Source organism: Telopea speciosissima, chromosome 3 (assembly GCF_018873765.1).
Source record: "Telopea speciosissima isolate NSW1024214 ecotype Mountain lineage chromosome 3, Tspe_v1, whole genome shotgun sequence".
Taxonomy (NCBI): Eukaryota; Viridiplantae; Streptophyta; class Magnoliopsida; order Proteales; family Proteaceae; genus Telopea; species Telopea speciosissima.
Genome location: NC_057918.1, coordinates 51890053 through 51915057, shown reverse-complemented (window position 1 = coordinate 51915057; position 25005 = coordinate 51890053). Strand labels below are relative to the sequence as shown.

General features: G+C 40.9%; 1 protein-coding gene across 1 annotated transcript; it reads right to left on the bottom strand.

Moving 5' to 3' along the window:
• Window positions 1-6055: 6055 nt before the first annotated feature.
• On the bottom strand, window positions 6056-8757 carry LOC122655261. Its single transcript, XM_043849468.1, has 6 exons — window positions 8681-8757; window positions 8486-8597; window positions 8072-8413; window positions 7373-7954; window positions 6332-7288; window positions 6056-6232 (listed from the first exon to the last, which is right to left on the bottom strand). Exons 1-6 carry the CDS (start codon window positions 8755-8757, stop codon window positions 6056-6058), a joined length of 2247 nt encoding a protein of 748 aa, XP_043705403.1.
• Window positions 8758-25005: the final 16248 nt, after the last annotated feature.

Here is a 25005-nt window from a genome sequence, read left to right as displayed (position 1 = left end):
GATGAGGTGGAATGATTTAGGAAGGTTGTTGTAGTAAAATAATATTGTATTAGATAGACAATCCTAGGGAAAATATTTTTGGAAGGTACGAGGCTCAGATGCTAAGGGAAATAATTATATCTTAGGCAAATGAAGGGGTGGAATAATATAAGGAGGCTGTTGTAGGGAAATAATCATGTCCTACACAAAGGATCCTAGGGAAGATGACTTAGAGGAATGCAATAGGGAATTAATCATGTCCTATGCATAGGTTTTAGATGCTAACATAAATTATCTTATCCTAAGCAAATAAAGAGGAGACAAATGACCTAGGGGAGCTACTATAGAAAAATAATCCCTTGTCCTATACTGACGATCCTAGGGAAGAGATATCCGCAAAGTGCTATAGGCAATTAATCATGCCCCATGCTAGAGAATCAGATGCTAAGGGGAAAAAATCCTACCCTAAGAAAATGAAGGGGTAAGATAATCTAGGGAGGCTACTATAGGGAAATAATTTTGTCCTACACGAAAACGATGCTAGGGAAGAGATTTCTGTAAAGTACTATAGGGAATTAATCATGTCCTATGCACATGGTCCAAATTCTAAGGAAAATAATCCTATCCTAAGAAAATAAAGAGTGGAAAATGAAAAAGACTATCCAACATGCTATGCAAAAGTGAAACACAATCCTAATGCATATGATCAATTGGTGGTAAGTAAGTCAGAGCGATACGCAAAGGAAAACATCATCCTAGTGCCTATGCCTAAAGCTGAGAATGGAAAAACAACCCACCATGCCATGCAAAAAGGGAAACACAATCCTAGAGCAAAGGTACGAATGGAAAAACAATCCAACATGTCATGCAAAAGGGCAACACAATCCTAGAGCGAAGGTACGAATGGAAAAGTAATCCAACATGCAATGCAGAAGGGAAATACAATCCTAGTATAAGTGATATGTCAGGGAAAAGTAAGGGGCAATATGCAAAAGGGAGATACCATCCTAATGCACATCAAGGCAAATGATAATGTGGGAGAGTAAATGGTGAAACATACGAAAGGGAAACATACCCTTAGTGTATATGCCTAAAAGTGCAAATAAAAAAGCAATCCATGCCATGCAAAAGGGAAACACAATCTTCATGCATAATATTGTGAATGTAAGAAAATCCCGAGGTATGTTGGCCAACTAGGGAAAGGGATGTGAGGTTTTATAGTCGGATGCTCCTAGACTCCATTACCTCCTAAATTTATGCCCCTACTAGACTCCATATTGAATGCTACACACGACAATATGTCTATCCAGTGTATCACATGTGGGTGAACACTAGGGAAAGGGGGGAATTCCTTCAAGCATTCTTGGCTAAGGAGGCAAAACCAATTATCTCTCTTTTTCTCAATTTTTTTTTTTCTGGTGGGCATGACTTCTCATCTGGACACATTGCGTAAAATACCACTGTCACCTATATGGGCTCATCGGACCACTAGGAATAGATAAATGAGACAAGGTGGATGGATGATTTTATAGGGCAGTTATGAATAAGGTGAGTGGATAAATCATTCTTCTGATGATATCTGCCCGAGAGTGTAGCACCATCTCTTTTCATTTTCTTTCATCCTCTGATTGAAAGAGGGTAACTGCTCGTATTCCTTGGGTATTGCTTCTGGATTTTTTATCATCATAAGGAGGCATACAACCTAATTGTGTGACTCAAAGACAGATCTAGAATTCCTTACTTGGGTGACTCAAAGACAGATCTAGAATTTCCTAATTAGGTGAGTGGATAGATCATTCTTTTGATGATATCTACCCAAGAGTGTAGCGCCGTCTCTTTTCATTTTCTTTCATCCTCTGATTGAAAGAGGGTGACTGCTCGTATTCCTTGGGTATTGCTTCTACATTTTTTATCATCATAAGGATGCATGCAACCTGATTGGGTGACTCAAAGACATATCTAGAATTCCCTAATTCCAATCTTGGTATACATTTAACTTTTACGTTACTAGTTTCCATTTAAGATGCTGAAAGAGGGGGATTTGACAGAGTAAGGCAGAAGCAGAAAATGATGGACATGATGGAGGACCAGAAGTCTAAACTTGGCTTCTGAAGTCCGACAAGGATTTAAAGGGTAGGGATGATAATGAATGTTTTTTCTTTAAAGGGTGGACCGAACTTGATTGTTACTTCATCAAGCTACAGTACCCTAGATAGGGATCAGGTTGAACATAGTTTAGACTAGAGATACATAGCTTAGATAATTAAGTTTTATCACAGTCAAGTGAGCTCGAAGCAGTTGATGGGAATCTCATCATCATTTAGCCTAGGAGGACTTCACTGGGTTGTATTGGGGCTTGGGACTATGGTATAAAAGGATGGTAAATGATCAAATATATTGCTAGGTCTAACCAGAATTTGGTGACTTCAATTCCAAAGCTGAACTGAAAGCTTGGAGATCTACCCTCAATTACTTGTAAGATCTGACATTTGCTTAGATCATTGAATTTAGTTTGATTTCTTGATCCATTTTTTAGAATTTCTTCTTCTTTTTTCCTCTCTCTCTCTCTTTCCTACATCTCTTCCCGCTCTCTTTTTTGAGGTTGCCCCAGTTTGGAGCATTGAATTTTCCTTTGGAAATGGATTTTTCCTTTTCATTTCTTGAAACCCTATTACCCTTGTAACATTGGGTTTGAGTGTGGAGTACCTCCTAATAAGACCCCAGAAGCTAGTGAGACATAGAAAGCATGAGGGTATCTGAATAATGGGTTGTAGGTGGGCCGAGATAGGCCTTTCAAGAAAAGGCTAAGGCTCAATAGGGGTACTAGCGGATTCCATTGTTGAGATTTACTTGGGGGGAACTGGTGGTAAAAAATGGTCTTCCTTAATAGCCTAAATGGGATGAAATTTCCTTCTAATCCTCGAGCTTGTTGGAAATGGATCAGGTGTATGGAGAGCTCAAGATCTTTTACTAACAAAGCTTAGACATCCGAAAGAAGAGACAACAATTTTTTTTGTCGAAGGAATGAAAACGATTTTGAAAACAAATGATAAGGATGACCAAACTTGGTTGTGTATGTGCCAAGTTACCTACGACATACCCTAGATAGAGATCAAGTTGGACGTAGTTCGAACTAGAGAATTGTAAAAAAGGGGGGGATAGCTTTTGGAAATATATGGGGGGGGGGACCGAACTCAATAGTATATGTGCTAAGATGTCCACGTACTAGGGGTGTCAATAGGCCGGGCTTGGCATTAACCCTATCCCAACCCTGGTAGCCATAACCTAAACCCCAGCCCAACCCCCACCTTGCTAGGGCCAAGCATACCCTCAACCCAACCCGACCTTGGAAGAGTTTTTCCAAGCCTGGTCCAACTTTGATTAGCCCTCAATAGTGAATGGCCCATAACAGCCCGGTGAGCCCACTTAACAAAGCCCTCGGCCCAGTGAGCCCACTTAACATATAACAAAGCCCCTCCCCCACATATATATAAGCACAAATACATGCTTCGTGACCCTTCTTATTTATTTAAATATCCTTATTCTCGATTTTTTATAATAAATAATACATAAAAAATAAAAAAATTTCTTTCAATTTTAAGGAAACTCTACACTTACCTTACAGCGCTCTCTCTCTCTCTCTCACACTTATGTTCTTAGCATATGCCCTCAATAAGATTTTACCTAAACATACCCTCATTAACGTCTCTCCCTCTCTCTCACATTCTCAAGGCTCTTTCTCTCCTTCATTACTCTATCTATCTCCTTAATAATACCTTGGATTCTCTCTCTCTCTTAACTCCTTAGCATATAACGAAATTGTCTCAATTGGTAATCAATATTTTTATCATGTTTATTCATCTGACTTCTATTCTGATCCATCCTTGATCATGAGTATGGATTCTCTTGGCGATTAGCATCGTTTGGTTTACACTTTCATTTTTTCTAAAAGGAAGAAAAAAAGGTGACACCATTTTCAAGAAGAGTAGAGATTTACCAGTGAAGCTTTGATTGTGTTATACAACCAATCCCTCATTCATTCCCACTTGTCAATATTGAGAATTAGAGAAAACCGTTGGCGTCACAGAACCTTCGTGACGAATAACTGAATAAAAATTTGCTTCAATTATTTCCATTAAAAGAGGAGTGAAGAAACTTTGCTATGTTGCAGGTAACAAACAATAACAGAGGAAGGGGAAACGAGGAAGATGTCTATCAAATAGAGCTTGGACAGCTTTTTTCTGAAGAAGATAAGGTGAGAAACGAAATCTGTTACATAAAGATTGATTTTTTTTTTAAAGCTTTGGTTTTGAACTTTTGATGTGATTTCAGGTGATGATGATACTATTACACCCGCACCCCAAATATACCCCTACACCCCATGGCAGTTTAGACTTTTACCAAGGGCAATGCCACGGTGGCACTGGCCAACACCTGTAACCTCATGTTTAAAATAGAGCAAATTATATGCATCCCCCAGATATTTGTAACAATATCAAACCACCCCCCTTAGTTTCACTATTTCAAAAAACACCCTAATGACTCACGGTGTTAGCAAACTGTTAGTTTTGTAAGTAAAAAGATTGTTGTACCCTTAAATCTCCATTTTACCCTTATTCTACTTCTCCTCAAAACCCCCAAAAAAGAGTTAAGGTTTTGTTACCAATTGCAGGTCCAGCGATTCGAAGAGGACAACCCAAGCACGATGGAGTTCCTCTGGCCCTAGCACCCTCCGGCGAAGGTAAGTTCAGGTGAACTTACTCAAATCCTCTCTCTCTCTCTCTCTCTCTCTCTCTCTTCCTATTACTTCTGAGCATCCCAATCGGCCATGTCCGAATGCATTAGATGCATTAACCATACTGCTATGTTTTTCATAATCCCAATCGGCCATGTCCGAATGCATTAGATGCATTAACCATACTGCTGTGTTTTCCCTAATCCCAATCGGCCATGCCCGAATGCATTAGATGCATTATGCTGTGTTTTCCCAAATCCCAAATGGCCATGTCCGAATGGACTTTTATGTCAATTTTTCATGTGAGCTTTTTGAAAACTAGCTTATTGAAAACAGAACTAATGTGGGAGCAGAGCATGTATTCATGCTAAGTAGAATTTTCTGAACATGGTTTCAAAGAGTAGTCTGGCTGATCAAACTGAGTTATCCAGAAGCACTTACTTGCTAGTTTTCTTGATCAAACATGGTTATTCTTGTAGGTAAAAATGTCAACATCGAGTGTGAATGAGAGAAATCAAGGTTCAACATTGTAGTTGAACATACAATATAGATGTCAACGAAGGGCATTAGTGAGGATATCAGAGTCTGCATAAAACAAGAACAAGTTGTACTACTACTGCAAAGATGCACCTAATGGATGTGGATTCTTCAAATGGGGTGACCCAATAAATGGACCACCACCACCAGTATTGGCCACACTTGGAGACCATCCACATGAGGTTGTAGGTGAAAGAAGTCTAGAAGATAGACAGAGTGGCGAAGAGATGCGTGGTGTGAAGGAAAGATTGAAGGAATTGGAGAACTCTATTGGAATACTGAAGCTTGTAGTAACAGCTTTGGTTGTGTTGGTCTTTGTACTATTTGTTAACAAATAGAGTTAGGAGAGCAAGTTTGTGGTGTCTTTGTACCGTTGTTTGTTGTTTAAACTGACAAAATTAAGTTGTAAGGTTTGTACTTTTAATTTGAATGTGACCAAAATGTAATACTATTGAAATGGTTTTAATTCAGTTAGATTGCGTGTATGAACATTTATTTTCAAACGGATAGCATTTCGGCATATATATGACTATAGTACAAACCTGTATGGAGTAGTACCTAATTCCACATGAATATTCTAACTAAGTGTTCAAATGGACAGCATATTACAGAACTATATTATACTACCATCATCAACCACAGTAATTACCATCAACACAATACAAATTACTTGTCATAATTCAAACCCATCATACCATAAACATCCACACAAATATTACTTGTCATAATTCAAACCCATCAAATACATTCACTGTTTTCTTACCCTCTAAATTCCTAACCAGCTACATCTCTGCACCCATCTCCTCAGCTACCCATCTTCCTAGCTGCTGCCCTTTGTTCATTCCTGCGTGCATGCTTCTTGGTCAATTTGGCCACAGTCCTTTCCTGTATACTCTCTTGTGTCATAGCTGTAGATGCCTGTGACCTGGTAATTCTTTGAGAGTTGCAGGTACCATCTTGGCTCTCATTCACCTTCTTTCTCTACATATGCAAGACATACAACATAAGAAAGAGAGAGTTAGTAATGCATTTCCATGAAATAATCAAGAAATTATTGAATTAGGCATATAGGTTATATACCTTCATACCACCTCCCTGACTGGTAGAAGTTCCAGTGCCCTTGACTGGAGCTAACTGGCATTTTCTCTTGTTGTGACCTGATTGCTTGCAGTTGCTACATATCATAGGCTTTGATCTCAGATTGTTCACCTCATCACCATCCTTCTTCCTACTTGTATGAGGTCTTCCTGGTCTCCTTTTAAGAATTGGAGGTTGTACTAGCTTGGTAGGATCAGTTGGTTTCAATTCAGATAGATCAGGAAGTGGCTGGATCATCCCACTATATACATCCATATATGTCTTCACACTATAGAATGCATCACAATATTGTTCTATTTTTTCCTTCGTGAAAGTGATAGCTGCTACTGCATGTTTACATGGCAGTCCAATAGAATTCCATATTCTATAGGTACAAGTGTGAGCTATCAAATTAACCATGAACCGACCTTGAAACATATCTTGCACCTCAAAGGTATGTGGACTAGATGAATGAACAATGCATTCCCTTGCCTTTTCTTGCACCATGTCCAACTTTCTCTTCACATTTGTTGTGACTATATCATGAATGTCATAACCACAGCCTTTCTCATACATTCTATACAATCTCTTCATCATCTTCACTCTTAGTTGGTCAACTAAGGTAAGAATAGGCATGTGTCTTAAGTCTGCTATCCATTGGTTGAAAGATTCAGACAAGTTATTAGTGACATGGTCACTCTTTGCTCTATCATCAAATGCATGCCTTGCCCACATGGTTAAGGGATTTTTAATCAACCACTGATAGGCTTCATTGTTAAGCTCTCTAATAAAATTCATCTCTCTCTTAAACTGGATGCCAGTATAGGCTCTTGATGCTGACCAAAAATACTGCTTCAAAACTGGACCAGGAAACAATTTTTTGAAATTTTGATATAGATGTCTGCTGCAACATCTCTGTTGAGCATATGGGAAGATCATACCAATTGCATCAGACAGTCCCTGCACAACATAATCAAATTGTCATTATTACCAAAATATAAATGCTTGTTGACAAATAAATAGCATATACAAATAATAGAGTACCTTCTGTTTGTCTGACATAAAAGTCAGAGATTGATCATGACTGGCATCTCCAAGTCCCTCATTTAAACACTCAAGGAAAAAGAGCCAACTGTCTTTGCATTCTACTTCTACTATTCCAAATGCAATGGTGAACAAGGCATTATTCCCATCAACAAATATGGCTGACAGTAGAACACCACCATACTTTCCCTTGAGATGACATCCATCAATACCAATGAATGGTCTGCATCCCTTCTTAAAACCTTCAGTGTATGCATGAAATGATACAAACAACCTCTTAAACACTAGAGGTTGTGACATGTCTTGCCTATCATTATAATGTAGCCTAACGATACTACCAGGCATGTTCTTCAAGACCAAATCAGCATACTCAGGTAACAGTGCATATGACTGTGCAAAGCTACCTTGATTAATTTCTACAACAATGTTGCGTGGTATGTACATCTTCATATAAGAGACTTGAATTCCTGTTGAACCCAAAACTGCCTTCATTGTCTTCACATTTATGTTTGGATTAGTCTTAACCTGATTTGCAAATTTTTCTGCTATCCATTTTGATGTAACACTCTTGTGTTCTGTTCTCTTGATGCATGTATGTGTTGGAATATAAGACTTTATCATAAAAGTCTTGTCATCAGTGTTGGTCATTGAAACATAGGAAGCATACACTCTCTAAGTACATCCAATTGCTTTACATACAGCACTGACTTTGTAGCTTTCATTTTTCACAAACAACCTCTCAAATCCCTCTTGAATCACAAAGTCCTGTAGGACAGACCTGAAGTGATACACATCTTTAAAAATTTTTCCTTTTTCCAAAGTTACTCTCCTAGAGTCATTAGAAACAACATCTTCAAATTCACTGGGAAATATATCATCAAAACTCTTCTCACTATTTCTATCACTCTTGTTTTCAAAACCAGCTGCATCACCTTCACTGTTATCCATTTCAGTTTCATCATCACTTGGCTTATCATCATCACCACTTTGGTTTCTCCAATCTTCATCACTACTGGATGGACCTGAACTATACACAGGTTCCTATGATTGTGCAACACTCTGGCTAACTGCTCTCAAATCATTAGGACTTGATCTCAATCTACTACTACTTGCCCGTTGCACATCAGAAGTCTTCTTCAAGCCCTTAGTGGTGGCTAAGCTTGTACTTGTAGCTCTTCCACTGAAAACTATAGCATTAGCATTAGCATTAGCATTAGCTTTACCTCTACTAGATGCAGTAGCATTAGCATTAGCACTCCCAGTAGATCCACTACCACTGTTATTAGCACTAGTGGATACCCGACAAACAGCACCACCCCTTCTAGCACTCTGCTTTGACTTTCTTGGTATAGCTCTAGTCTGACTCCTCTCAAGCTGTGTACCATCAACTGTGGAATCAAATACAGTTGTGTCCTCAGCTAAATTTTCTCTATAAACAATCCCATTAGGAAAGTTGTTGATTGTATACTTGTCCATTTAACCAGGGCTAGTTTCAAGATCATATACATACAACTTGATACCATCCCTCCCAGTCAACTCAAACAACTCATACATAGCACAGTCATCTGTCACTACTTTGACCACTCCATCAGTCATTTCACATCTGACTTTGAAGGTTACATTATGGCCTACAGGTACATGGTTAATGACTGAATTGTAGATGTCAAAAACCATGTCCAAGTACCCATACATGTCTAGGTCAACATATTTTCTGAACACTTTATTCTCCCAATGAAATACAATAGCACACCTTACATTCATGATTTGAGAGTAGCTGAAAAAGGTCATAATGATAGAGGAAATTAATATAAATAAGCTCTTATTCAATATCATAAGCTTAGACATAATCAAACTCATGAGATATTTGGCAAGAGATTATTAGACATGGAAAGCAACTGTAAGGTTTCAATTACCATGGGCTGTGAAAACAAAACTATCCTTTTAATAAGGGTTATCACTCGGTGCAATGGTATAAGTTCTTTTATAGGACAATTGTTCTTTGTTAATGTTAATTTTTTCAAAAAAAATTTTAATATAAGGAGAGCATAAGAAGAAAATGACTTGCAATTCACTTGGGTTGGTTTTTTTTTTCTTATGAAGTGCTCCTGCTGTTCTAACTTTTATGATCTTTTTCTCAAGCTTTCTCAGATGCATGGAATAAATCATGTTCTACACCAAAATCTATTTTCTTGGTATCTCAAGGAAGGATTTATCTAATTAATGCCAGTAGATTTATAGGACCTTGTGCTGATAAATTAATCATCCAGGTAATCTTAAACAAACTTTAGTTAATTCTATAATTATTGAAGTGGGTTTTTAGTAAATTCTATTTCTCATTGAGATTGACTTGTTTCTCTGTGCAGATTGATGGGAAAATAATAGCACCAGATGAGCCAAAGAACTGGGACCCTTGCAACCAAGTGTGAGGGAGGGTTCATGATCCCAGAACCCACGTGTGAGCTGGTGCATCTTTATGTTCATGCTTCCCATGAGTGGGGAGAAGATATCACAGAGTGACTGATTATACAGAGCAAGCAGAACCAAAATAGAACAGAGATGGGGAGAGATGTGCAGCATCTTTGGGAAATTAGCAATCAAAATGGAACATACAGCACGGTTTGGGGATGGATTTATACTATACTATATGTATAAATCAAAATGAATTACAAGATCAAATCTATTGTCAGGAATTAATCTAAACTAAATCTAATCAGACAAACCCTAGCACAAATCTAACAACAAATTTAGATTTTGATTACATTATATAGAACATGACAAATTAGTACTGGATTGAAGGGGGGAAAAGTTACTTTAAAGGGCCAAATGTCCTCAAAGATTGCCGGAGAGAAGATGGATCTGTCGGAGAGGAAAGTGGAGCAGTGCACGGTTTGGGGATTTATAGCAGCTTCGATTTTCTCTCTACAATAGCATCAACAGCAGCAACCGCAAGCTACCGACAATGATTTCACGCAGCAACAGTAGCTCCGGCGATGAATTCATGCAGCAACAACAGCTCTGGCGATGATTTCACTCAGCAACATCAGCTTCAGCGATGAATTGTCCTCTACGTAGTTCTCTCGAGAAGAAAGGCATAAGTTCAGAAGATGGGAGAAGGGTTAGGGCTTACCCTTATGTCTCATAAGGGTAAAATGGTCCATGGGGAAATTTTAAGGGTAAAATAGGGTTTTAGAAAAGTTTAACTACAACTAACGTTTTAGAGTTGACGGTAGGGGCTTATTTGTAAGTTGTCCAAAATCCAGGTGGGTGCACATAACAAATTAAACTATTTGGGGTGGTTTGATATTGTTACAAATATCTTGGGGGGGGTGCATGTAATTTGCTCTTTAAAATTTTGTTATAAGAGACCCCTTGAAGACCTGGAAGTGTGGGTTAAAGCCCTGCAACTTTCCTTGAAGTTTGGGCCCTGACAGCAACACCAGAGTCATGAACGGACTCATTTGCACTGAATCCGCTCGAGAATCCGCCCGTGCTGTTACTTGCCATTTTGGTAATTTTTCTTGTGGGACCCACACCTCGTGTCCCGGACACCCTAATTGAACCTTTAGATCAGGTGGGCCCTTGCCTTTACCATCAATTGGTTATATGGGCAATGAGAGTGGACCCACAACGCCTAACTTAAGGAATTAATGGGTTTTATATACCCTAACCTAGACCAAACAAGCCTTAGTGGACAATTAAGTCCTATGGACATAAGGTGCAACCCAAACAAGACCTAACTAACTAGATAGATCTAGGGTTATGACATGGACCAAACATTCCCTAAGACCCAAACTAAAACCCATTTAAGACATAAGGGGTTAATTGTGTTTGGGGGTACCTAACCAAACATGGCCTAAGGCCCCTTCTACCCCTTAAAGGATAAGGAAATCCCCTCATTCCCTTATCTCTCCCCCTCCCAAGCAAATCGTGGAGGAGAAGAGACAAGAAAAGGAGGAGAAGGAAGAAGGAAGAAGAAGAAGTGGAAGTAGGAAAGGAATAGGAGGGAAAGGGAAGAAGATGGGATCTATGCCAAAATGGCTGGCTGCCCCACATCTCCTCTTGCTATCCAGACGAAAGAAGAAGAAGAAGGTGAAGAAGAAGAGATGGAGAGGATGGTTGGAAGAAGGATCTCACCAAGGTAAGACATCAAGCTTGGTACTTCTCCATTCTCATTTCCTTTTGTAGATTTTCGTGAACTTGAGCTAACCTAGGGTTCCATTTGGAACTCAAGGTGATGCTTGGACCTTGATTGAAGCTTTAATAGTGCTGACCCAGCTCTAGAAATGGCCCCTAAGTGCTGCAATTGCAGCCATTGTTGGTGAACCTTTGGTTTCAACCTTGAAACCCAACCCTTGGATGAAGTTGAGACCAAATCCTTGTTGGATCTTGGATCCATGAGGTGAACCTAGGTTCTAGTAACCTTAAGAATGTCAAACCCGCCCCTGACTGGCTAGGAATTTGAATGAATGACAGGAACCCCTGACATGGCATCCAAGCACACTGTGGAGGGTCACTCCAGTGATTGAATTTAATGGAGAAGCCCCGAGGATGTCCTCCTACATACCTGTCAAAAGATGGATTGTAGACCTTTGTAGTTGTACAGCCCACTGCATAATGTACAGCCTGAGAAAGGTACCATCCCTTGATTCTAGGGCCCTTGGACTTAATCCTAGTTCTAGGCTAAACTAATGATGACCCTCATCACCTTAAATGTTCTAGATAAATCATTTTTAGACCCAAACATCAATTTGCATGATTGAATTGATGATGAGAACCCAATTCCATGCATACATCTTAAATCCCAACATAAATGACAAATTCTGCCAATTTACAGATCGACCTTCTCTTAGTTAAAATGATATAACTCCATCACCTGAACTCCATTTGTCTTGGTTATAATTTTTTTAGAAACTAGACTCATAAGGCTGCATTTTGTTAGAAGACACCATTACCTAGATATGTCTCTAAGTTAGTTAAAAGATCAGCTCAAGTTGCTGTCAAAATCGGATCCTGCTGTCTTGACAGGTTGACCTTTACATAATAAAAATAACATAACTTCATAATCCAATATTCATTTACTTTGATTCCATTTTGCTAGAAACTAGATTCATAGAGATTCATTTTCTTAGAAGAAACCATGATCCAATTATGTCTCTAAATAAACTAAAAATTCATTTCAATTTAAACAAATTCTGCAAATGAATTCTCTGGGCGATAGCACTGGGTGATGCACACATCACCCAGAGTGGGAAAAATCAGTATTTTAATCTGCAGATGTGTGGGGACCACCCATACTGGCCATGGGCACTCTCCATAGGTTGAAGGGAGTCTAGGGAATCACCTCATACCTTTGGACCCCTGTGGACCCCACCTGAGTGCCTGGAATGACTGAGAATCAATCTAAAAACACATTTTGAAAAGTGGCCTAAGCAGCCAAACAGGCCTTAGTAGAGGGCTAGCTTATAAATAAGGGACCCTTAGCTCATTTTAGAGCTCTAGTTCCCTGCTGAAACCGTAGGAGAGAAGGGAAGAGAGAAAAGAAAGAACAGGGAAGGGAAAGGAGAAGAAAGGAAGGGAAGAAGAAGGAAAAGAGAGGGAAGAGCTTACCTGTGCATCAAATTAGCTCCAGCAGCCATTCTCAACTCAGTTCAGGTATAAAGCTATACCTGTACATACTGCTTTGCTGCTGTTCTCTGTTTATCTTCATGGATCTCAGTGCTTAGGTAGCATTTTTGGTCATTGGCAGCCCAGATCACCTGGGGGCTGCCATGTACTGCCTCAGATCTAACATGCAAATAGATTGTATGGAAGATCTGAGGGTTTTTCATATATTTTTACTGTTGTTATTTGCTTGGGACTGAAATCAGTCCCTGTGCTTGGCTGCATTGCCTTATTGCGCCAAGATCTGGCAGTTTGGGCTTGGATCTGTGCATACAGGCTAGCCCTTGCCTGGATCTTGGTAGGGACAGCATACTACCATGATTATACATGTGAATCTGCCCTTGCATGCAGCCCAATCCATGCCCATATGCTGAAACACAGCTGGGTTACTATTCACTGGGCTGTTTGGGCAGCTTCTGGCAGCCAAGTAGTGGGCCCAGGCCAAGATCCGAGTGGACCAGTGTAAACCACTCCCCATGAGGTCCACAATGACCTAACATGCATGTAGGGTCGATCAAGGCACTGCCTATGGTGCAAAACCTAAGAAAATGAGCCTGTTCACATTCTAAGCATTCTCTGGATGATGCACTGGGCGATGCACACATCACCCAAACACATCACCCAGAGAATTAAAGTGGACTGTTTTGCAGATCTGAGTTTGGGGACCTCCACATATGGACTATAAACAGTGTAAGGAGGTGAAAAATGACCAAATACCCCTCCTCACATCTGTCCATCATTATGTACACCTTGGGTACCCAAGTGGGCCCCGCAGGGCTTGGAAACCCTGTCTGTGTTGATCCTGTAGCACTGCTGACCTAGGGACTGTGTTGTAAGACTATTGTGACCTAGAACCATGTACTATAATGGTAAAATACCATATTGACCCTAAGCCACATTCTCCGGATGATGCACCGAGACATAGGCCTAAAGCCCAGTGCAAGGCCCAGAGAATTCCAAGTGATGTCTGATTGTGCACCGAGTCAAATCAGTGAGCCTAGATCAACACTAGGACATCCAAAAATAATTTGGAATATTAAATGACATACTTTTTATTTATATTTTACGGTTTGACCTCGCGCTCGGGGTGGAATGCCAAATACCGGCCGGAATTGAACAAACAACTGAACCAGTAGGATCAAACCAATGTGAGTGGAATTACATCATGAGTGTAGGTGCAACATGACTGAGAGGTCATGAAAACAACAACAATAATATTTACTATCTTTAATTACTTTAAATTATTTTATATTCTTATTTAAATTTTGAATCTTATCTGATGGACATTGGAAATGGATGATAATGCTTATGTGTGGAATTACTAGATTAGATGCCATAACCGGCTTGGAAATGAGGCATGTGGTAGCCCGTAGAATGGGATACGGTTGACACCACCCGACTCATACTATGTCATATAGTTTGCATATGGCTAAAAAATCATCACCCGTGCTACGAACCCTTGCCAACAGGGGTTTAGGTGTTAGCTACCACAAAAGTGTGAGGCCAATGTCCTGAAAGGCATTGCTTGGTCAGTTGACCCATCATGGTCATTAGGACGTAGTGGTAGCACAGAAATGTGTGAGGCCAATGTCGCAAGGAGACATTGCTCGGTCAGTAGGCCCACTAGTCAATAGAGCTGGTGGTAGCACAGTGGTAACCTAAAGGGCTGGTCGGGCTAACCTTGGGAAGGGATGCTAGAGCCAACTGGTCTTCTCCGACAACTCAATGGGTGTATCGCGGGAAGGGGTTAAAAGCCCGCACTAGGGATACATGTATTGGGGATTGTAGTAGCACTTTTACCTGTCTTAGTTTTGCATGCTAGGTGGCTTAATAATAATAAAGAACCTCATTTCATATAGGATTCATTTGGTTGTGCTTGCATGTGCATGCATGGTTATATTTCATTCACGGGCTCGGTGGAGCTCACACTCTTGTATATTTCTTTTTAGATAATACTGCAGGTGGACATCTCGATAACAGGGAGGCTCATTTTGCTGAGGAGGATGATGGTGATTATGACCTTTTAGGTCTGGACCCCGAGGGTGATTATTCCTCTTGTGCAGATGACCAGGGTGGCCCTTGAGGAAGACCCATAAGGGATGGGCAACATACTAACCTAACCTTTTGGGGACTCTCTTTGGGTAGATAGGATATACTAAACCCCCCTTATCTTGTATAGCTCGCTTGGGCTCTTCATGTGTAACCCTTTTTGTATTTTGTAAAACCATTGGTTAGAAAAGTATTGACTGCATAATCAATTGGTGAAATAGAGCAATAAACAGTGTACTATTTATTTGAATGTTTAATGATAAACTTTAGCTTCCGCAACACTCTGTATCTCTTTTTATCCCTTATTATGGGTGTGTGTGTTTGTGAGTTATATTAACTGCTTCTTGATCCTTGGGGATTGGCGGATGTTGTAGGATGTCCGGTCACTTACCTAAATCCTCCCAGGGGTGGTTTAGGGTGTGACAGAGTGGTATCAGAGCGAGAAACTATTTCTATACTCACAAACAGCGGAGATAGGATAACTAGTAACATAGCATCAAGAGAGCAAATAGATAAACAAACTTGAGATAATCTTGTGGGTAAAATACCATAGTAACTAACATAATGAGAAGATGACAAGATTTCATAAACAAAAGAGCATAAGCCATTACACCTTGTTTGAGACTGGAAGTACTACTTCCGAACTACAATTTAGAATGGAAAGTACAGCTGAAAAAAAATATTAAAAATTAAAAATTAAAAAAAAAAAGAAACCTAAATAGTTGCCTTCTAGTTGCAGGTACCAAAAACACATCCCATCCCATCTTAGGACTTACTTCCATTGTATTAATTATAATTTCCCATGTTTTAGCTACACATCCCTATATATGCGATGTTTTACAATCATGTCGTACCATAGCAAATATTAGCTTTTATGTGTAAGTACAAATTAGTATCTTCCTTAGTTAGGAAGTGTAGATTTATTAATGGCCAAGGTTCCTTTCCAGAGAAACAACCATGGTTAACACAAGATCCAATCGGGATGGTCGTCGTGGAAGAGGCCCTCGATTTGTTCCAGAAATTGGACTACCGAATGGAGTCGAAGCTCAAAACTTTGAAGTGTCAATCACTTCGGCAAGGATGCCCGGGGACCTTCCAAACCCGGTGCCTGTGACCCCTCCAGCTCGTGCCATCACCCTACCTCCGGCTATGACTGTCGGTGAACTGAATACCATCGGGGCAAACATGATGCGGATCATGCAGCAACAACAAGATATGCTGGCCCATATGACCACTCAATTAACGACCATGATGCAACAGCAAACGATGCCACCACCCAATCAGCCTCCACAATTTCCACCTTCGATGCCTCAGCATGCCATAGACAACTCCACTGCTAGGATAATGGAGAGGTTCAAGAAACTTCAGCCGCCCATTTTTTCCAAGATCGGCTCGGAGGCAATGGAACCGGAGAGATGGATTGGTGCTTTGGAAAAAGCCTTCGTTGTATTAGAATGTACCGATGCCCAGAAGTTGATATGCACCGGGTACCAGTTGTAGAATGAAGCTGAAGCATGGTGGAAGTCAACGCGACCAAATTTGGAGGCGAGTCATCCCAATCCCACTTGGGATCAGTTCAAGGAAGTCTTCTTTAAGAATTATTTTCCTGAGAGTTTCAGAGACAAGAAGGAAGCTGAATTCTCTGCCCTCATACAAGGATCAAAGACAGTGTTGGATTACCAGCAACATTTTGAGGATTTGTTCCATTTCGCACCGGAACATATGAAGGGGGAGGCTAGCAAGATGAAGAAATTTGGAAAGGGGCTTAAGCCTAAGATCGGGTCCATCCTGTCAGTCATGGATATTCAGACCTATGCATTGATGGTCGATAAGGCCAAAACTATAGAAGATAGACTAAAGGAGGGGACCACAGTATCATCGGGGCTAGGCAAGAGGCCTAACGCCTTCCAAAATTTAGAGTGGCCCAACAAGACCTTCCGAGGAACTAGCTTAAGCCCTAGCCTAGCACAAAACCGTGGGCTCGAAATGGAGCAAGCATATCAACCTACTCACCCAGCATTCGAACAGCCTACACAGTATTATCACCATGATTCGAGCCAATTCACTCTACCACCCTGCCTGGTGTCAAGTCAAGAAGGCCTAACTGCTTCCCAGCCTATCTGTCCTACACCAACCTATCTGCCTGCTGGACCTAGCTACTGCTATACATGTAAACAGCCCAGACACATGTCTAGGGATTGTCCTTGTCGCAGATTTCGTGCACCACGACGGGATCCACCTACTACTCGGCCTTTCCCACCCTAAAGTAATAGAGTCCAAACACAAGTATATACCTTGGACACAAGGGAAACTGAGGCAAATTCAGATATGATGATAGGTACTTTATTCATATCATCCTCACCTGATTGAGTGATAATTACTCTAGCACATCACACTTTTTCGTTTATGCTATTTGGTGATAAGAGAAATGTGCCCTCGAAGAACTTGGAACACAAACCGGTGGTTAGCACTCCCATTGGAAATGCTGTGAATTTAAAAGAAGTATGGGAACCTTGTCTATTAGAAATATGTGGGTGAAACATGATAGCTCGTCTGATCTAGTCTGACATGAAAGCCTTTGATGTGATCCTAGGCATGGATTGGTTATTCGCCTACGGAGCTAATGTTATGTGAGCGGGGAAACAGGTTTTGTTTAGGCTAAGAGAAGATAATGAACCCGCTTGCAAGAATGTGTAACTGATAGAAGAATAGAACCGAAACTGAAGGATTTGACAAAACCTTGCTCAATAATAGGTATGAGGGGGGTAATGGATCACCGAATGTCCCCTCCGTTATAGGGAGCGAACAATAGGGATTCCATCAATATCCCAATTCATACTAAAGTTGAGACTAGGTATTGGGAAACCAGAAGTTAAAGTGTTCATAGGAAGAACCGTGTAGGAAAGATGGTGTAGACTTATATCACACAACCCAAAGCCTTAGAAGTATAGATTATTAGGCAAAATATGCAGAGATAGTTGGATCATTTGACTTCTTTTGAGGTATATGTTGGGAGTTCGATTTTCCTGAGGCCCTTAAGATCAAGTTGGACCATAGATCAATCAAACCCAGGAGTAATTTGGATAACTTGTCGAGAGTTGGATTTATTTAAGAACCAAATCTTTATAACTCATTAGAAGCAATGAGCGATGCCGATACAAGACAAAAAGGGTCTGAAGTACGTCATAGACAATCAAGTATTTCCTTGGGAATCACCAACCAAAAGGGTGATGTGGTTTAATATGAAAGGGGAGTTGAATTCGAGAATTATGACTAGTGGCGCACTGATTGGTAGAAGTCCATGACGTGTTCCATGCGCGATGTTGAAGAAGTACCTCCCAGACTCGACTCATGTCTTGACTTAGGAACCACTTAGGCTTGCTACCGCTATAACCTGTCAAGAGAAACCCAAAGAGAATGTGGGATGTGAGAAGCACAATCTCCACAATCGGATTATCTTGTTGTAAAGGTACTGTGGGATGGTCGGCTCGATCAAGGAATGTCCGGTTGATGAGAAAATGAATGGCGGTCAGAGAATCCTCATCTACTTGAATCCCTAGACATGTTCAATTTCTTAGATGAAATTTTTGTAAGGTGGAGAGAAATGTCAAACCCGCCCCTGACTGGCTGGGAATTTGAATGAAAGACAGGAACCCCTGACATGGCATCCAAGCATACTTTGGAGGGTCACTCCAGTGATTGAATTTAATGGAGAAGCACCGAGGATGTCCTCCTACATACCTGTTAAAAGATGGATTGTAGACCTTTGTAGTTGTACAGCCCACTACATAATGTACAGCCTGAGGAAGGTACCATCCCTTGATTCTAGGGCCCTTGGACTTAATCCTAGTTCTAGGCTAAACTAATGATGACCCTCATCACCTTAAATGTTTTAGATAAATCATTTTTAGACCCAAACATCAATTTGCGTGATTGAATTGATGATGAGAACCCAATTCCATGCATATATCTTAAATCCCAACATAAATGTCAAATTCTGCTAATTTACAGATCGACCTTCTCTTAGTTAAAATGATATAACTCCACCACCCGAACTCCATTTGTCTTAGTTCTAATTTTGTTAGAAACTAGACTCATAAGGATGCATTGTTTTAGAAGACACAATTACCTAGTTATGTCTCTAAGTTAGTTAAAAGATCAGCTCAAGTTGTGGTCAAAATCGGATCCTGCTGTCTTGACAGGTTGACCGTTGCATCATAAAATTAACATAACTTCATAATCCAATCTTCATTTCCATTGAATCTAGTTTTGATAGAAACTAGATTCATAGAGCTTCATTTTATTAGAAGGAACCATGATCCAATTATGTCTCTAAATGAACTGAAATTTCATTTCAATCCAAATAAATTCTGCAAATGAATTCTCTGGGCGATAGCACTAGGCGATGCACACATCACCCAGAGTGGGAAAAATCAGTATTTTAATCTGCAGATGTGTGGGGACCACCCATACTGGCCATGGGCACTCTCCATAGGTTGAAGGAAGTCTAGGGAATCACCACATACCTTTGGACCCCTGTGGACTCCACCTGAGTGCCCGAAATGACTGAGAATCAGTCTAAAAACACATTTTGAAAAGTGGCCTAAGCAGCCAAACAGGCCTTAGTAGAGGGCTGGCTTATAAATAGGGGACCCTTATCTCATTTTCGAGCTCTAGTTCCCTAGTGAAACCGTAGGAGAGAAGAGAAGAGAGAAAAGAAAGAAAAGATAAGGGAAAGGAGAAGAAAGGAAGGGAAGAAGAAGGAAAAGAGAGGGAAAAGCTTACCCGTGCATCAAATCAGCTCTAGTAGCCATTCTCAACTCAGTTCAGGTATAAAGCCATACCTTTACATACTGTTTTGCTGCTGTTCCCTGTTTATCTTCATGGATCTCAGTGCTTAGGTAGCATTTTTGGTCATTGGCAGCCCAGATCACCTGGGGGCTGCCATGTACTGCCTCAGATCTAACATGCAAATAGATTGCATGGAAGCTCTGAGGGTTTTTCATATATTTTTACTGTTGTTATTTGCTTGGGACTGAAATCAGTCCCTGTGCTTGGCTGCACTACCTTATTGCACCCAGATCTGGCAGTTTGGGCTTGGATCTGTGCATACAGGCTAGCCCTTGCCTAGATCTTGGTAGGGACAGCATACTACCATGATTATACATGTGAATCTGCCCTTGCATGTAGCCCAATCCATGCCCATATGCTGAAACACAGCTGGGTTACTATTCACTGGCCTGTCTAGGCAGCTTCTAGCAGCCAAGTGGTGGGCCCAGGCCAAGATTCGAGTGGACCAGTGTAAACCACTCCCCATGAGGTCCACAATGACCTAACATGCATGTAGGGTATATCAAGGCACTTCCTATGGTGCAAAACCCAAGAAAATGAGCCTGTTCACGTTCTAAGCATTCTCTGGATGATGCACTGGGCGCTACACACATTCCCAGAGACATCACCTAGAGAATTAAAGTGGACTGTTTTGCAGATCTGAGTTTGGGGACCTCCACATATGGACTATAAACAGTGTAAGGAGGTGAAAATGACTGAAATACCCCTCCTCACATCTGTCCATAATTATGTACACCTTGGGTACCCAAGTGGGCCCCGCAGGGCTTGGAAACTCTGTCTGTGTTAGTCCTGCAACACTGCTGACCTAGGGACTGTGTTGTAAGACTATTATGACCTAGAACCATGTACTACAGTGGTAAAATACCATATTGACCCTAAGCCACAATCTCCAGATGATGCACGGGGACATAAGCCTAAAGCCCAGTGCATGGCCCAGAGAATTCCAAGTGTTGTCCGATTGTGCACCGAGTCAAATCAGTGAGCCTAGATCAACACTAGGACATCCAAAAATAGTTTGGAATATTAAATGACATATTTTTTATTTATACTTTAGGGTTTGACCTCGTGCTCGGGGTGCACTGCCAGATATCGGCCGAAACTGAACAAACAACTGAATCGGTAGGATCAAACGAAGGTGAGTGGAATTACACCATGAGTGTAGGTGCAACATGACTGAGGGGTCATGATAACAACAACAATAATATTTACTATCTTTAATTACTTTAAATTGTTTTATATTCTTATTTAAATTCTGAATCTTATCTGATGGACATTGGAAATGGATGATAATGCTTATATGTGGAATTGCTAGATTAGATGCCATAGTCGGCTTGGAAATAAGGCCTATAGTAGCCCGTAGAATGGGATACGGTTGACACCACCCGACTCATACGATGTCATATAGAATGCATATGGTTAGGAAATCATCACCCGTGCTACGAACCCTTGCCAACAGGGGTTTAGGTGTTGGATACCACAAAAGTGTGAGGTCAATGTCCTGAAAGGCATTGCTCGGTCAGTTGACCCATCATGGTCATTAGGACGTGGTGGTAGCATAGAAATGTGTGACGCCAATATCTCAAAGAGACATTGCTCAGTCAGTAGGCCCACTAGTCAATAGAGCTGGTGGTAGCACAGTGGTAACCTAGAGGGCTGGTCGGGCTGACCTTGGGAAGGGATGCTGGAGCCGACTGGTCTTCTCCGACAACTCAATGGGTGTATCGCGGGAAGGGGTTAAAAGCCCACACCAGGGATACATGTATTGGGGATTGTAGTAGCACTTTTACCTGTCTTAGTTTTGCATGCTAGGTAGCTTAATAATAATAAAGAACCTCATTTCATATAGGATTCATTTGGTTGTGCTTGCATGTGCATGCATGGTTATGTTTCATTCACGTGCTCGATGGAGCTCACACTCTTGTATATTTCTTTTAGATAATATTACGGTGGACATCTCGATAACGGGAGACTCATTTTACGAGGAGGATGATGGTGATTACGACCTTTTAGGTTTGGACCCGAGGGTGGTTATCCCTCTTGTGCGATGACCAGGGTGGCCTTGAGGATGACTCATAAGGGATGGGCAACATACTAATCTAACTTTTTGGGGACTCTCTTTGGGTAGATAGGATATACTAAACCCCCTCATCTTGTATAGCTCGCTTGGCTCTTCATGTGTAACCCTCTTTTATATTTTGTAAAACCATTGGTTAGTAAAGTATTGATCGCATAATCAATTGGTGAAATAGAGCAATAAACAGTGTACTATTTATTTGAATGTTTAATGATAAACTTTAGCTTCCGCAACACTCTTTATCTCTTTTTATCCCTTATTATGGGTGTGTGTGTTTGTGAGTTATATTAACTGCTTCTTGATCCTTGGGGATTGGCGGATGTTGTAGGATGTTCGGTCACTTGCCTACATCCTCCCAGTGGGTGGTTTGGGGTGTGACAAGGAAGGCTTAGACACCCCTTCCATAACCTAGAGGGCTAAGGGAGCTCCAAGCCTCAAGCTGGAGTAAAAGCCCTTTGAAATCTTGGAAGAGACTGTCAGCGGACGCACGACCGGATCCACCAATCGTGGTACCGCCCATCAGTCCGCCCAGTGTAATCCCTGTGAATTGGCCTGGACAAATGAAGGAATGGACTCAAGTCGGTTGCATCTGCCAGAGGGCAGTTCACTCTCGGGCATGTCTCAGGGATTAACCGGATGCAGGGGCTAACTAAGGAAGCACATCCGCCCATAGGTTCGCTCGCTCTTGGGTATGTCTCAAAACTTGAGCGGATGCACGACCGGATCCAAGTGAGAAGTTCCGTCCGTGGGTCCGCTCGCTCTATTTTTACCTTTTGGCCTGAACGGAGTCAAGGACGGATTCACCTCTGCTGCAACTGTCTGTGAGTCCGCTGGTGCTGTCTGGGTTGAAACTTGATTTTAACCTTAAGGGCCTAGCATGGTACCCTTCTATACATGCTTTAATGATTCCTTTTGTATGTCTAGGTCGGTGCACCAGTGAGATTCATGTCAACCACGCCGGATGGCACCCGATGCTTAGGGAGATTCATGTCAATGACTTTGGGTTACATCTGTGTTAGATGAGTAGGTTCTTGGTGACTATGTTGGGTTTGAATATATATATATATTATATATATATATATATATATATATATATATATATATATATATATATATATATATATATATATATATATATATATATATTTGACAATCTTAAGCATGCTATTATATAATTATAAGCATAGTGCGCATTGTATTATTATTCAAATGTGAACTGTTATGAATGTGGTAGTATGCTCACCATTGTATCGGGCTACGGTGCCGGGTGTGCTAGTGCCGAAACCCCAATTTATTAATTATAAAAACTGTTATATGCCATTCTGATCTGTATGTGTCGTGTCGTGCTGGTACCCGGGTACTAGATGGAATGGGACGTTGATGCACTCGGAATACCTCTCGGGATGATAGGACCTGCATATATTATATCTGTAGCTAGGATGATTGTTCCTTTATGCTACGACCTTTGCTAACAGGGGTTTATGTGTTGGATAGTTTGAGCACCTAATGTCTATGGAGGCGGGAGAGGCAAGGTCAGGGGTAGTGATGGCTATCGGGGTCTGCCACTGGGTGGTCATGATGGCTTCTACTGGCGTAGGTCCCCTCGTGATAATTATGGTTTCACTAGGGTGATAGGATAAGTGACCCTCAGTGTCTCCCGAGTTATCACAGTAGCATACACTTGACCGATAGAATTGTGTGCTAGGTGAAAAATAAATCTAACATTAACATGCATCATTCTGCTTGATATTGATTGTATGATGTATGTGCATCCCATTTGCTCCCTCACTAGCTAGTGTAGCTAACCCCGTTGCGCCACCCTTTTTAGTTGATATGCAGGAGGTACTACTCTTGATGAGCAACGTTAGATGCGAATTAAGTGGAGCCGGAGGCTATAGTTTGGATGTAGATGTACATCCAAGAATGGTGCCCTTGGGGCAATTATCTATTATTTAATTTCTGTATTCATTCCACAATCATGTATAAACTGTATGTTTATTTATAAGGAGAGTTTGAATAGTTATATTTATGAACAGTGTACTATATGTTATCATTAGAGAACCAATGTTCTATAATTTCACATAATTTAATTTAATTTTCGCTTTCGCTAACTCTGTGATTGGAACGATTTATTCCATTTTGGTACATTCATTTCTGTTATCAAAATGTGATGACAGGGTGGACTATGTTTCGGGACACTGTATCTGTGATCCTAGTAGGTATTGGGATGATGTGTGTTGTCCCAGTCACCCCCTATTGTGGCAAAATATCTTACATCGGGATGGGGGCGTGACAGATACCCTAGTCATATGCATTCTATATGACATAGTATGAGTCGGGCGGTGCCCCGCATCCCATTCTACGGGCCACCACTAGCCTCATTTCCAAGCCAGCTATGACGTCTAAACTAGCAATTTATATGTAAGCAATTCCATCAACAGTTCTCAACATAAAGCAAATATGAACAAGAGTTTATAAAGACAGGAAAGTAAATTGTTATTGTTATCATAACTCATTAGTTATGTTACACCTACATGTATGATGTAATTCCACTCACCTTGATAAATTCCTGATTGTTCTTCAGTTTGTTAGGTCTCGGTTGGACTTTGACACTACTCTTTGCAATCGAGGCTATAACCTATGTTAACGGGATCATTAGAACATGTTGTTAAAGGAGGTTTAGGGTCCTAAGGTTTCCTTAGGGTAGATTGGTTTCAAATCTGGACACCAAACAGTTATGATAGCATTCTCTGGGACTTGCACTGGGCCTTAGGGTGAAATGCCCAGTGCATCACCCAGAGAATAAAATACAGCAACAGTGGGGGTTTCTTTCTGAGTTTCACCTATTCTAAGTCTCATCAACCTTGGGGAGTGATGGCAAAGGTTCTCCCCATAGTTGGCTCATGTTTTGGGCTCATGATCCCTCTTTGGATCATGGCTATTAGGGCTCATTGGTGCACCCAAAGTGAGGACAGTAAGGTTGCATGGGGTAGGGGTT

Coding starts and splice junctions, on each gene's coding strand:
- LOC122655261 (XM_043849468.1), bottom strand. CDS start 8,757: ATGGTACACAGCTTGAGAGGAGTCAGACTAGAGCTATACCAAGAAAGT. Junction 7,955..8,071: donor AAAGCTACAAAGTCAGTGCT/GTATGTAAAGCA, acceptor ACATGCATCAAG/AGAACAGAACACAAGAGTGT. Junction 6,233..6,331: donor GTCAGGGAGGTGGTATGAAG/GTATATAACCTA, acceptor TTGCATATGTAG/AGAAAGAAGGTGAATGAGAG.